The sequence below is a fragment of the Egretta garzetta genome, unplaced genomic scaffold (assembly GCF_000687185.1).
Source record: "Egretta garzetta isolate BGI_Z169 unplaced genomic scaffold, ASM68718v1 scaffold473, whole genome shotgun sequence".
Taxonomy (NCBI): domain Eukaryota; kingdom Metazoa; phylum Chordata; class Aves; order Pelecaniformes; family Ardeidae; genus Egretta; species Egretta garzetta.
Window position 1 is genome coordinate 2,257,039 of NW_009259319.1, and position 14,971 is coordinate 2,272,009.

At 39.0% G+C, this 14,971-nt stretch overlaps 1 protein-coding gene across 1 annotated transcript in view; it reads left to right on the top strand.

The window, feature by feature from the left end:
• GRAMD2B (GRAM domain containing 2B) overlaps nt 1-14,971 on the top strand; it is a 40,754-nt gene that overhangs the window by 23,844 nt on the left and 1,939 nt on the right. The window contains exons 3-13 of the mRNA XM_009636558.2: nt 829-916; nt 1,232-1,298; nt 2,269-2,372; nt 6,474-6,569; nt 7,561-7,632; nt 7,753-7,833; nt 8,554-8,665; nt 10,414-10,536; nt 10,725-10,812; nt 11,260-11,361; nt 13,152-13,245. Of these exons, the coding sequence (XP_009634853.1) occupies nt 829-916; nt 1,232-1,298; nt 2,269-2,372; nt 6,474-6,569; nt 7,561-7,632; nt 7,753-7,833; nt 8,554-8,665; nt 10,414-10,536; nt 10,725-10,812; nt 11,260-11,361; nt 13,152-13,245 (1,027 nt within the window). The remainder of the gene's footprint in view (nt 1-828; nt 917-1,231; nt 1,299-2,268; nt 2,373-6,473; nt 6,570-7,560; nt 7,633-7,752; nt 7,834-8,553; nt 8,666-10,413; nt 10,537-10,724; nt 10,813-11,259; nt 11,362-13,151; nt 13,246-14,971) is intronic.

A 14,971-nucleotide genomic window follows, 5' to 3' on the forward strand; every position in this document is an offset into this window, starting at 1 on the left:
TGCTCAATAGTTCTCAGGGTTAATGTTGTTCTCTTCTTGACTTAAGAAATGCTGTTACCCCACCTCTGTTTTTGTTTTTTTGACAGTCCATGCCATTAATTTCTCCTATGTAAAACTAACAAAACTTAGTTTCCCACCCATCTGCAGACTTTCTTCTGTACTTGTTCTACTCTAGAGTTGTTGGGGTTTTGGTTGGTTTCCTTTTCCCTATATGAATGGCTAGAGCTGTACAGGTACAGCTTGCTATGCAACTGGCATTCACAATTCCCTTTCATCCCTTCGAGGATTGCTGGCTATCTTAATGGTTTCATTACACTACACCACACAGTTCATAGCCATCCTCTGACTTGCGCACCTGTGTTTCTCCTCTGTTGCACTTTCCAAATGATCTCACATTTTGTAGTACAAGTTCATAGTTTTCAGTACACTACCTTGCACTCTCAGCTACTAAGTTTTATCTTACTTTATCCTGCATTAGTAAGTAACATGCTTAGTGTTAGTATTTCACATTTTGCCCAGAAACAAATGAACATGGAGCTAAGCATTGTGATAATACATTAAGTTGTAAAAATATCTTGAACTTTTTTTTTTACTTCCTTACAACTCGTAATTTAGAATATTCCTTCTAAATTAAAAGAAGACTTTCAGTGAGGGCTGGCATGGTTTAAGAATAAGATGTATTCCTCTTTATTGCTGCATAATCCTCGGTGAATCAGATAATAGTTATTAAAGGATTATGTTTCATGGAAAAGCATGTCCTGTTGGTAACTTAGCAAGACTAGTGAACTGAGGCCAGACTTACATGGGATGCCTTTTTTTAATCTTCAGGACAAAGAGCAGCACAGATAGTCCACCCCTGACAATGGATATCAAGAGTGACTCCAAGATTGAAAGGAAGAAACGTGCCTCAACTCAGGTAGGACAGAGGACGGACTTGTTTATTTAGATATAGTAAGAGCAAATACATAACTACCATGAAAGCCCCCTTGTTTAGCAATATCATAGTTAATGGTTGTATAAAGACATAGATTCTTTTTTCATCAGTGTGTTAAGACTCTGGGTAAAGCAGAATACAGACTTAATAGCCACATTGCAAAAATGAGGATTTATTGTAAAACAAATGGGCAAAATGAGAAGCTATTGGGGAGGACAGGAAGTGGAATGGGTCCCTTCATTGTACGAATATCTAATAAGGTATGTGTCTCTGGGTGTGGGGCTTTTTGTTTTTTAGCTGAAGGCAAATGCACACTTTCATAAGCTGTTTCTAGATGTTCCCATTGATGAGCCACTGAAACAAAGTAAGTATTAACCCCCTTGTCATTGCTGGCTGTGGGTCTCAGTTAATGTTGTTACCAGCCATGGTGATGACAAGGGGGACTGCCTAAATTTTAAAAACCTTAAACTCCAGCTGCCTAGAGCTACAAGGCCTTCATCTGCATGCAGTGGGTGTTCTTGTTGTAATCTTGCAAAACTTAAATCTTCAGATGCTGGGCATCTTTGGGAATTGTAGCCCACTTTGCACTTCTTAGGAGGGTAACCTAGTGCAACATTTTTTTTGGCACTGAAGCTTTCCTTACTAAAGGTGCTACATAATTGAGACAGCACTGGTCAAATGAAGTTGAGGTTTTGCTGTTGATGCTTTAAGGTTTAAAACCACTGGTAGGAGAAAGACTTAAAATGTTTAAAGATTCTGCTGTTCTTTGTGGTAGTTATAACACATGAATTCTATGTAGATATTTATAATAAATGTTTCTTGAATACAAGGAAAGTGGTTTGTGAGTAAGAAATGGTTTGCTCAATGCCCGTGAAGTAAAAGCAGTGTTACTTTACATGTGTTGTAGCTCTGTTGGTCACCTAGTCCAGGCAACTGCTATAGAGCTAAAAGTTTAAAGCTAAAACCTTTCATTAAGCTCTTTACATTTACATAATATAGTTACCTGAAAGCTAGACAAAAAGTTTATAGGAAACTAGGTGGTACTCTCTCAGAAAGGATTCTTGGCTTCTGGGAGCCAGTTGCACGTTACTATGCATGTTATTCAGTCTTTGTCCTTCATATATTCCGAGCATAAATTTGGGCCTATGAAATCTTCTGAGCTTGTCAGTATTAGTTAAACTTACTAAATATTTCCAGGTTTGACAATGTTTATCAAAAGGTATAAATTTAAACATATTACGGCTTTGAAAAAAGAGCAAAACAAAAGCCAAACTGGTAATAGTTGGCTTGGGTTGTGGTTACCTTAAAGATTATAGAGTATCTATTTGTTTCAGGTTTTACCTGTGCTCTGCAGAAAGAAATTCTGTACCAAGGAAAGTTATTCCTTTCTGAAAACTGGATTTGCTTCCATTCCAAGGTTTTTGGTAAAGACACTAAGGTTAGTAAAATCTTTATGTACAGAACAGTAATGCTGTTCCTTAACAGTTTATTCATCACCAGAAGTTCACATTACTATGCAAAGCTAGATTACTACTATTATTTCTAAGAATTATTGAATACAATCAGTGTTCAGAAGCGATGCCCGAAAGTCACCTTAGAACTGGAGCACTATTATTATTAAAGATCAAGTCTCCCTCTTAAGGACTTCCTGTCTGAAAATAATAGAGTAAAGGAAAGGAGCTGACATGCAGCAGTGGGGGCATTGCCAAGCCCATGCAGCACAAACTGTACAAAAATGTCTGTCTTTGGGTAAGTATGGAAATGAGGAGGAGGAAGGAAGGCTGAAAATTAGAAGGACTACAAGACGGTAGTTAGGGAATTGGAGGGAAGGATCAAGCATATTAAGACAATTAAAGAGGAAGAACTAAAACTGGCTTCTGAACTGAGTGACAAAGGTCTTTGAAGGATTCTTCTAGCACTCCTCCTGTTTTGCATAAACAGATAATGGGGAAAGAAAAACCAGTTTTCTAAGTTTTTAATTGTGAGCCTTGAATGAAGAGCAGAAATGGGGCATGAGCAGTTGGGAAGATCCTAATTTGCAAGATCATCATTTACTCATTCTCGGTGCAGATATGACCCAACTAAGGCTTAGGCCTTCTGTGGTGAAGGATACATATACAGATAAAAATAAAGCCTTTTCAAAAACTTAGAAAACTGTTTTTTCTTTCCCCATGGTTCTGGTTCTGTTGATTCAGAGCTTTTGGAGTGGTTTTCTTTGTTTACATAAACTCTGCTTTGGGTTTGAGCCCTTATTGGGAAACAGCTTGATTTGCTGCAAGGATTTCTTTGGCTCCTTTCTCAAGTACTTCCTTGAACAAAGTTCCTGGTTAGATCCAGACCCTTTGTCAGTAAATTGGGTGCTGAAACCAGTTTTATGAGTTGATGGTATCTCATTTCTCTGCTGTCAACCATTTTGATGGAACACTATCTATCTTTGAAATGGCTTCTAAGAAGGTGGCGTAGGTTTAAAGAATGCTTAAAATTATTAACAATGCATTGTTCGTAGTGACCTTATGGGTTATTGTGTTTCACTGCTTGGCCCAAGAAACTGAGTTATTGCCAATTCCTAGTTAATGGATCCTATTTGTCATAGGTACTACATTAATGTGGACAGTGCGTATGTCTGTGAAAGCCATGTGGCACAAACAAGGAAAACAAAATTAACAAATGGTTGGATACTGTCATTCATAATTAGTAACAGCTATCTTGGCAATTAGTTTCATTAAAATTGAAGCTGCTGTACTAGTAATCTCCTGTTCATCACAAACAAATGTGACTACTTCAAACTGTGGGATAGCTTTCTAAATTCAAGCTAAGTTAAATGTGTACAAAAATCTAGTAGAACTCAAACAAATAAATTAGATCTGGAAAAAAAGATGCAGAATTGTAATGTAGTACTAGGAAATTATCTTTGCCAACAGGGTTTTAAGTGCAGGAATATATACATATTTATGTATACAATAAAAAGGGAAAGCATTACAAGACAGGGTATAGGGGACAGTATTTGTAAATGTGGCCAGAGTGATAGTTCAAATTAATCACTTCTGGGTCATTGTTCTCAGAAAACACTGTGAGGAAAATGAAGAATGAAGGGTATAGGCCTGACCATTTACTTCCAGCTGTCTTCCTCTACGCCTGCAACACACACTTAAAGCTTTGTTCAGTCACATACAGCAGGCACAAGCTTTTAGGAATACCATCAACAAAAAAAATCAGGGATATAATGAAAAATAATGTAACAGGAGGGGGAGGAGGAAATCAAGCTTGACAGGAAGAGGAACCTTGTGAGCAGTCAGATGCACTGACAAAGTTTCCAAGACCCAAAACCTCTATTGATTAGAACTTGTAAAACAATTTAAGCTTAGTGATAAAGTGTTTTATCATGAGAAAGAGCAGGTCTGCATCTTCTAATAAATTTTTCAACGTTAATTCTTCTACCTGCAGAATTTTTTTTTTATTGAAAGCTTGTTGGAGGGAATAGCCGTGCAAGTCAGGAGATTTGAATCTGCAGTGTAAACACTGTGCATATTCAAAAACAAAAGATTGCTTCTGCAGGATTGAATAGGCTTTGAGAGACATCACTGTCTTTCCAGGTAGTTCTGTTTTGGGTATATATATAGGCCTTGAGTCTTACCTGGAGCTAAGCATTATCTTCTGCATTGTAGTTGCTTTCTGAATTGCCTGCAGGTAAACCTTGTTTCCTGAAATAATTATTACTCCGGATACAAATGAAATACTTAGCAGTGATTTTACCATTTTAATCTAATGCTGGGGTAACAGTGCAGTAAGCAAGTACTTAATCCCACTTAAGTACACTTCAGTCTTGATTACAGTAATGTTATCCAAATAGCATGCAGTAGAATGCCATTAACATCTCTGATTTAAGGTTCTTTGAGGTGAACTGAACCAATCAGAAAACTTCTAAGCTGTTTTTTTATCATTGCTAGTAGCAGGATTTCTGCTGAAAAATCTTCTGGTTTGCTTTTGGTTTGGTTTGTTGTTTGTTTAGGTTTTTTAAAAAAGTGATGCAGATTGTGTTCTGACTACCTGAGGATTCTGGGGTTTTCCCATCAAACACACATAGCTGCTCCCTTCTCCCCACTCCCAGAAAAAGCTGTTTTGAGAAGTGTTGCAAAAACTTTGTGGAACAATACAATGTCCAGTTTAAGAAGAAAATGTGTAGTGGAGGCCCTGCTTAATTACCCATTTTCAAAACACATGCCTTCTGAAGCAGAACAAATAGAGCTGACGTTAAAAAATCACTAGCACAAATGATGACCAGATTTACAGATTCTTAGACCCAAGCCTGGGACTAAGAATAATTAAAATTTTATGCGTTGGGTTGGTTTTTTTTTCTGCTAGCCCACTTTTTTAATAAAACTAAGTACTGACTGAAGAGCAAGTCTATAGCCCTTCGATGACGAGCAGATACTTGACTAGCCATGCTTAAAGAGTGGCTGGCAATCTTGCACGCAGACTAATGTATAGAAATACATTTTTTGTTACCTGAAACAATTTTTCATTTCATGACTTTGTGTTGCTGTTCTGAACAAAAGTTAACAAGATCTTATGAATCTGTGCACAAAGCAACTTCATTCTCCTTCTGCACTGACGTGTTTGTTATTAATTCAGTGCTGCAATCGCTTGTTGAACAATCTTTGGGCCCTTTTAATCTTGCTTCCAAATTTCTCAGGTAGTTGTGGCAGTGTGTGCCAAAGGAATTTTTAACAGGAGCTGTATCCTAATCATGTGTATCCAGGATTATTATATTTGCCTAACTCTCTAAGCTCGAGGCTTTTCAACTGAAAGTCAAACCAGGTATTCCATCCTTTGTAATAATGGGGTTTACAAGAAGAGCCTATGCAGGATATGTGAAGTGAAATACTCTGAAACTTAGCAGGCATTAAGCTAATGGGGTTGGATGTAAACACAAAGCAGGAAGGAAAATTGAGAACTTTTCAGTGTAAACATAGACAGTCTGGATGGCACACACAGGAATCAGTTTAAGTAAGTCAGTGGGGGTGTGTGTATTGGATCGCTCAACATTACTGAAGGACAAGCTGTTTATTCAGCTGCTTATTGCAGACTAAAGGATCTATAAGTGGTGAGAAGTCTTTTATGTTCATTCTTCAGCAAACCTCTCTTGTCTGATGTGTTCTGAAATGTTCTACATCTTCTAAACAAAGAAGCCTAGCTTTGAGACTGATTTGTTTTGCAGATCCACAGGCCACTGAGTCTGTAGTCTTGTAAGAGCTGGAAGGGATCAGGAAAGGAAGACACAAACAAAAGCCTGGATTGGCATTCTGTCTTCGGGATAGTTAAGAAGTTAAGTTAAGAAATAGTTAAGAAATAGTAATAATCTAAAACACATACCTGTTCCAAATGAAATATTAGTAATCAAGGACATAGTGGAGAAATCTTTAAGTGAAGAGTGTTGAAGGTCTGGTTTATCACAGTTGGTGGGCTGGCTCCTCGTGAAAGAGCATGCGGATTTGTATGCGCATACTGGGACTCTAACACTACACTGACCTTGTTTCAGATTAGCATACCTGTGATCTCGGTGACACTTTTGAAGAAAACCAAAACTGCCCTTCTTGTGCCAAATGCTCTGGTCATAGCAACAGTGACAGATAGGGTAAGTACTGGTAGAGGGCAAAGCTATTGCACTCTGCCTGTTTTTTGTGTTTGGTTTTTTTTTTTTTTTTCCTTCTGACTTACTGGCAGTAGTATGAGAGAATCTTGAAGCTGCCAAGTGGCCATTTAAACAGCTATAGAATTGGTCACATGTTTGCATTTACACTTAGGACCCTGGAGAACCTGGTTTCTTAGGGGATAATTCTAGCTGCTTCTGCCTTCTCTCTTGTGACAGGCAGGGACCATTTTTATTCCTCCTACTAACTCCCTGTCTTTTTTCTCTGGATCTGCGGTAAACAAAGCTACGTAGAACTTGGTGAGAAAATAAGAATCTCTGGTTGCCACCTGCTCTCTGTAATCTATTACTCCCTATTCTCCAGAACTGCTGTGTGGTAGCACTGGGGGAACTGAAACAGCTGGGTCAGGAAGTACACGTACAGAGGATTACCTGCCTTGTTGGCAGCTCTGATAGTATTCTTTCATTTACTTGGGTCTCTTACCTGACCAGCAGTACCCTTAGAAGTACAAAACACAGTTGCTTACAGTGATAATCGGGAAGAGTAATTACACCAATCTGTAGAAAATGTGATTATCTTAAGAGCAGCTTTAGAACCAGCACAAATATTCTGTGGATGCAGGAGACTTTATAAAAAGTGAGTTGTGGTTGTTTTTTGTTTTTTTTTAAAAGGGGTAAAACATAGTATGCAAAGGCTTTAAAAAAAAAAAAAAACAAAAAAAAAAAACCAAAAAGAACAGATTTGGACTATGCTCTGGTTCCCGCAGCAGAACATGGTAACTTTATGTGCCTGTTCCGTGTTCTTGTGATTGACCTCAGGTCACAGGCTTAGAAGGAATGGAGGTTTTTCCTGCCATATGAAAGTTCTTAAAAATAGTTACCTGACCAGAAAAACCACCTATCAGTTTTATTTAGATAAGAGGAAACTTGTACTGTATGCCTTTTCTCAAATGGTTTTGGAACTTTTGTTTTTCAGTACATGTTTGTCTCCTTACTCTCCAGAGATACCACCTACAAGCTATTAAAATCTATCTGTAGACATCTCGATGTAAGTACTAATGGGAGTGAAAATGGTATGTAGCTTTGTGTTTATTATTACTGCTTTCCAGCTTTTAAATGCTAGGTAGTTTCTGAGTTTGTTCCTTGTTAACACTGCTGCTTTTTTCAGGATACAAGCATGGGCAACAGTCCAAATCCCTCTTCTGCAGAAAACAGCTTCAGGGCTGATTGTCCTACAACTCTGTCCTTGGTAAGTGCCTTAGATGTTTGTTCTTTTGTTGCATGGCACCTTTCATTGCAAGTACTACTTATAATGTCTGAAGAAAGGAAACAGAAGGAAGTCATGACATCTCTTTCTAAAACTTCCATGAGTTTTTTAACATGAGGAAGCAGTGGGAATGATTGGCATAGGTATAATTTGATCTGATCATATGCAGTATATATACCTGCATATGCTTTAGATATATTCCAAGGTCTGCATGCTCTATATATCTCTCTTTAGTGGTCAGGTTTCACAGTGCTCTGTACTGACTTAAAGTTGTTTCTTCTTCTGCCATGAGCAGTTTTTGAAGTGTTTATAGTTGCAATCCTTCCTCTGTGAGGCAATTCAGACATCCGAAAGAGCTGTGTAGCCACATGTGGTGACCAGAGTCTAATTCTAGTACTGCATGTCCTTGACTTCTCAGTTTGTCCAACTTAACAATCTCTTTCTTTTGCATGCAGACTTAATCTTTTCACTTAAATGAAGGCAGGGGATGAGGCATGCATTCTGGTGATTATACGGGGCTTATTTTGCTAACTTGATCTCAACATCTTGTTATCAGAGATTGTTCCTGGTTGAACAGTTTTAAGTCTGTAATTATTGGCTGTTTCTAGAGGGAGGTTAGCAGAAATAAGGTTATTTAGATTTAGAACAGGGCTGAGCTTTAGAACAGAGCTGAGCTTTCTTGTGATACTTTTTCCCCATCAGGATTTCAATGAAGACTATTCTGATCTGGATGGAATAGTGCAGCAGCGGAGACAAGAGATGGAAGAGTCCAGCAGCACAGGCTCACAGACCCCAGAGCTGGAATGCTTCCAAGGTGAGTGGGACCATGGGGCTCCAAAAAAATTAAAATGGCTCAGCTCTAAGTTTTGCTCCTGTAATCCCCTTCTGATGTGGAATCTACATTCTCCACAGTCCTGGAGAATTACATGGGTTTTAAGATCTTCCTCAAAGCCACAATAGCTGCATTTCCATTATTATATCCCTTTGCAATCCAGACTCAGGCGATGATTTGGTCAGCAGCGGATCTGATTTGTCGCTGCTGCCTTCAGCTGCTTATCTGTGTACTGTTTGCTTCCCACTTCCCCCCCCCATCAGTTATGCTAGCAGAGATACAAAGCAGGAGATGTTCCTCCTTTAAAAAAAAGAAAAGCAAACAAACAAACGAAATCCCTTATTCTAAAGTAGTTCAAGTCACAGTGTAACTTCATCAAATCTATACAAATAATATTCTGTACTGTGGTGGCTTTTGGTAATCAAAAACATTATTTTTGACATGTGTTTTTGTGGTTTTGTTTTTTAAACACTCATTCATTGCAGTTATTAAGACACTTGAAGATACTGTCCAAAGTTGTTCTTTCTTAATGCTACTGTTTGTATTCTCATATGTCTCAAGTTCTTCACCTAATTAGTAGGAAGGCTCTGTAGAATCTCACTACATATAAGTTCTTAAGTACGGCAGAACTTGTTTTATGTAGCACATGCTGAAAATTATTAGCAAAACCTAGGGTATTATTCTGCTGTACAATTAATATATATTAACACACTAATGTGTTGTTATGCTGTTACTACTCCAGGTTCCATCTTGACTATGAAAGAATTTGTACAATAACAAACTTTTACCATTACTTTTAAATGAAATACTATCTTTTTTATAGCAGTTCTCTGTCACGTTAGTTTCAATTAACTTTTCTTTTGTCCTGTGTGTCTTTTGTTCAGTGGTATGATTTGGGGCTGTTTGCTTTCATTGGTCTTTGGTATTTACTGTGTGTATTTTTAATTGTTCAGTGGTGTTTACAAAGCAATGACTAAATTGTGGTGTCATCACTTGCCACATGAATGCTTCTGAATAATGATTTAACTTGCTGTCTTACTTTCTTACAGCTAATACTACTTCAAACCTTTCCATTTTCCTTTTCCACAGTTAAAAAACCAATTCTGGTTAAAGAATCACCCTAGAAAAAGGAATTGAGGGCTGGGGCGGGGGGGGACACACATCTGTCACTTGTGATTCTGTTTCTTGTGCATCATTAGAGCAGTCCAGGGTGTGCAAGTAAAGCATGAACAAAACTGAGTGTGACTGGATTTTTCTGTCCCATCTCTTTCAAGACATCATCTACATTTAAAAAACAGTCAGGAAAGGGAGCTATAATCTCCTTGTTAAAGTAACAATGCAATATCTCCATTTGATGTTTTCTATTAAAGTCATTTGGAATCATTACTCTAGCATATTCAGTCCTTCTGTGAGATGACTTTTGTGTCTGTATAATCTTCTGACTGGAACTTGAGTGATAACCTTCAAAGTCTGCACAGGTTGCTATCTTTCAAAGGATCTGGAAGTGTAAATGCAGCATACATCATCCTCTTCCAGACTAGGTGCTTCTTTACATTTTGTGATGGTGTGGAATTCATATGCAAACTGTTTTAAGGCTACTAAACTAAGTGCTGTTCGTGAAATGCACCTTTTAAAATCCTCCTCTTCCCCTACTCCTTGACTATCTTAAGCTACCAACAGCTTCCTTTGACTTCATATTTCAGCTCTATTAAAAATTTTGCTTTTGACAGATTATCATGTCGTTGAGACAGAGACTCACTTGAAAGTTTCCAAGACGGAGGCAAAGTCTGGCCGTTCAGATGCGCACAGTAAACGTGGACCTGATGGAAAAGCCCAAAGCAATCCTCGAAATGGTAAGGAATCAAGGGTAGATCTTCATCTGGAGCAAGTTGAGATGTTTGTGTGCTTAATGTCAGTTCATGAAATTTGGAAGATGTCTTTTGTGCTTATCCCTCAGTTTATATTATCTGTTGCATGCTTCAAAAACCTCTGTGTCGTGATCTGCCTTCATCAAAGTAACACTTGGTTCTTTTTCTTGCAGGCAGTTCTGAAGCCTTCAGGTTATTCCACAAAGTGAAGTCCCAGAAGCTCTTTTCTCTGAACCATGTACTTATATTTTACGCAATTCTGTAAGTTAGCAATTAATACCAAGATTGTCAAAATACTAGGATTTTCTTGTGTTTATATAGATTAATATAATCTAAGCTTCACTTGAAAAAAGGAGATCACTGGGAACTGTGTCCTCGATACTTTTCAGAAGTAGGAAAGCTGGGGCAGGCTTACTTAGTAGGCCTTTTAATTTTAAAAGCAAAGGGTCTTTTTCTTCAGGAAACATTAAAAAAGAGTTTTAACTACTTGCAAGTTCATTTTACATGTCACTTAGCAAAGCCACACTCAAGCTAAGATTTTCATAACTGTTTGAACGCCACTGATGGGTATTCCTGAGGTGTTCCTAAGGATAGTACCTTTATTATTCAATATGTACAAGTAACAATTCAGATGGCTTTTAACATTAAATTTGTCAGGTACGTCTGAAGTTTCCATTAACTGATGTACCTTATTTTTGTCTTTTACAGTGTTTGTGTATTAATTTTTTCTACCTTCTACATGCGATATAAAATCAGTGTCCTGGAGGAACGTCTTATTTCCATCACATCCTTTGATTCACATATTAAGGAGTAAGATACACTCTGTAAAACTGTTGAGTTTTAAAGTATTTGTCCAGTATCTGTCATGGTCATGTATTTTCTTCAGAAACCACTGTGATACTGTAGTGCCCTTGTGATACTTCAGTGCCCTGTAGTTCTTGTATCTGTCCTAGCCTCATCTCACAGCTTTCTCTTTTAAGACTTTTAGTACAAATTTGATACATTGTGGTATACTACTGCCTTGAGAATGTTTCAGATAGCTATGAGTAACTTAAGTGTAAACTGCTGAAGTGAGCAATTCCTTTCCAGAGCAGTGATTCTTTGGAAAAGGTGTAACTTTTGTCTTCAGTCTTAATGTCATTTGGTTAGCCTAAGGTGACAGAAGGTACTTCATAATCTTTGGGCTAATACATCTGACTTGCTTGTATAATGTTTTCTAAAGCTTTGACCTGCCTATATCCTCTTTAGAAACTCATATCCTCTGTTGCTAAAATAAAAATAAATAAATAAACCCAAACCCACACCATAAAACCAAACCAAACAAAACCCTAAACTTACCAAGGGAAGGTTCTTTGTGTATTTGAAGAGGAAATAAGGAAAGATGCCATAGTTCCACTCTGTAGCTAGAGTTGTAGATGTCATCTGCTGCTGCATATTTTTTTTTTTAATCTCCATGTTGCATGGATAGGAAATATGCAAACGTCAAACGGAGAGGTGGTGCAGGGCATACCCCACAGCAGTATGCTGCTGTAAGTTGCATCAGCTTCCCATTCCTCTCTTAGGACAGAAGGCAGTTAACTGGATACTGCTGAGAATACTAATCAGTTTATTCAGCATCAAATTTTGCATTAACTCTTCTCCCCTTCTTATAACTGATTCTTTTCTGAGCTGCTCTGAAAAACATGGCTTAAAAAGTCATTTCTAAATGTCACTGCAAAAGCTGCAGCCACATGCACCGTGAGTGGGAATGCTGACAGCTGGAGAAGCACCACCTGAAAAACAGAGGGGGGAAAAAAAAATTCAAGCCAGTCTATACCCAGGCTGCGTGGAACTGTCTGCAAAGTATTTCAAACCTGTAGCAAGTTCTTGAACTAAGGGTGCTGTTTAACTCTGCTTTCTTTGATGACCCATCCATAACGAACAGGTCACTGACAGTGTACTTGTGGTCACACTGAACAATGACCATGCTGCTTAGGATCCAGTTGCTCTCAGCTGTCTTCTGTGGAAAGCAGTAAGACTTGCACGCGTGTGTCAGAAGACAGAGATAGGTTCTGGATAAAAAAAGCAATAGGGAGGAAATGGTTCTTTATCTTAGACAGGACTGCATTTATGTTGTACCAATAATGCAAGAAGAGGGGTAAATGTACCTCTAATAGTAGGCAATGTCAAAAGCCATTTTCCCACTTCTGGCATGTTTTGATTAGCAGGGCACCATGTCCCTTTTCTAAAGCACTCTTACATGAGAAATCCTGTTTTCTGTTGCTCTGATCCCAAACACTACAAGTTACAGGATGATCTAATGTGTACTTCTACAGCGTCAAGGGGTTGGGCTTTTTGATTTCCTGCAAGTCAGAGGACATGGAACTTAGGCAACTTTTCAACTTATTTCCAGTGGAAATAGCTATAAAGTTTTCCATCCAAACTTTATGAGCCCCCATAAAGAATGTAGTCAAGAGTGCTAAAAAGTGACTTAGGCCTTTGTTTCTATAAACAAGTACGGTGCACAATGTCGCCGTTGTATTCCCATCTAAATGTATCTCTCAGTTCTGTTTTCTGCTTTTGCACTTCTGCCACACTTACTTCTTCATTCTGTTTGACAGGCATCCAGTGCGCCAAGGTTTGGGATCTCATCTGCAAATTAATGCTGATGCCCTTTGTGATGAGTTAACTGCTAATCTTATGAAATTGGAAAAGGTAACTTCCTATGATACAATGCTAATGCTGATACACTATTCAGGTTCTTGCTGAATTTCTATGGTCTGTTATTTTGAAAAGTGCTGAGTTACCCCAGATTTGATACCAGGAGCTAGCATGTTTTCCTAGACAAAGGACTGGGTTTTGGACTATAAATTAGCCCAAGTACAAGCACTGGTAGATGTAAATGTTTTGCCTTGAGCTGAGGCTCCAGGAACACTAATAAACTGGATACTTCAGGGGTGATAATTGCATGTAATGATCTAATTTTTTTTGTTCATCAAGGCTAAGGATTCTGAACTTAACGTTTATTACTATTTGGTGAAATTTTCTATCTGGGGCTTTTGTTTGAGTTTTGCTTTTTTGATTGAGGAGAAGGATGCTGGCTTTCGTATGTTGTCAGCCTCTTCATATGAAATGGCTGGAATCTGCCTGTTTCACTTTAGTAACACAAATACTGCTGCACCAGTTGCATAATTCCCTATACCTGACCTTTACTTTTTACCATTCTCTAATTGCAAAACTAAATGCAATTGCTGACTTGAATTGGAAAACAAGAGTGGGCGTGGAGACCTTATTTCCACTTCAGCTGTTGTGGTGGGCTAACCTTGGTCAGCAGTCAGACACCCACCCAGCTGCTCTCTCATTCCCCCTTCCTAGCAGCACAGAGGGAGAAAATAGGATAAGAAAGCTCATAGGTCAAGATAAAGGCAGAGAGATTGCTTATGAGTTACCATCACAGGCAAAAGAGAATTGACTTGGGGAAAATCAATTATATAGTGCTAGTTAAAATAGGTTTGCGTAGTGAGAAACAAGGCTAAGTGATAGAACAATACCTTTCCTCCCCCTTGTTCCAGGCTCAACTTTACTCCTTTGCTCCCAACTCCTCACCCCACTCCCTGGCCCCCAAGTGGGGCTGGTGGGGGGTTACAGTCAGTACACAACACTTTTCTCTTTGGTGCTTCTTTCTTCCCCTGTTTTCCCCCTGCTGCAGCATGGGCTCCTCCAAGGGCTCCAGTTCTTCAGGAAATAACTGCCTGCTCTGGTGTGGGCTTCTCCGTGGGCTGCAGGGTGGACATCTTCTCTGCCATGGAGCACCTCCTCCCCCTCCTGCTTCTCAGACCTTGGTGTTCCGTCTGCCGTTTCTCACCCTCTTACTCTCCTCTCTCTTTGTGTTTTTCCCCTTTCTTAAACACACTTTCCCAGAAGCTCCACCACTGTCTTGGCTGAGGGGCTCAGCTGTGCCCTGCGGTGGATCCATTGGAGGCTGCTGGAACAGCCGTGTCCAGTACAGGGCAGCCCTGGCCTCTTCCCACAGCAGCCCTTGCCCCCAAACCTTGACAACTGCACCCAGTACAGGTGTATGAATTGTTATATGTTGGGAACACAAATGCTGGCCAAGCATGAAAAAAATAGTATTAGTGGAGCAAAACCAAAAATTACTTGAATTCCTATGTGCTTAAGTCACATGGGATATTTTTGCCCCTTTCTAAAACTGAGGACACACCAAGGTCTTTCAACACTTTTTTTTCCCCAGAGTTTCTCAAATAGCATAAAGCTAGGGTTATATAATACCTCTGTTTACTTTTGTGGCATAGGTTTCACAAAGACTGCCAAAAAAGAGGTTTCTCCCCCCCCCATCTCCACCCCCTTGGCTGTGGAAGTCTAGAGCAATGCTAGCATAACCCCTCTGTGTGCTCTGGAGAAGAACAGTATGAATACGGGG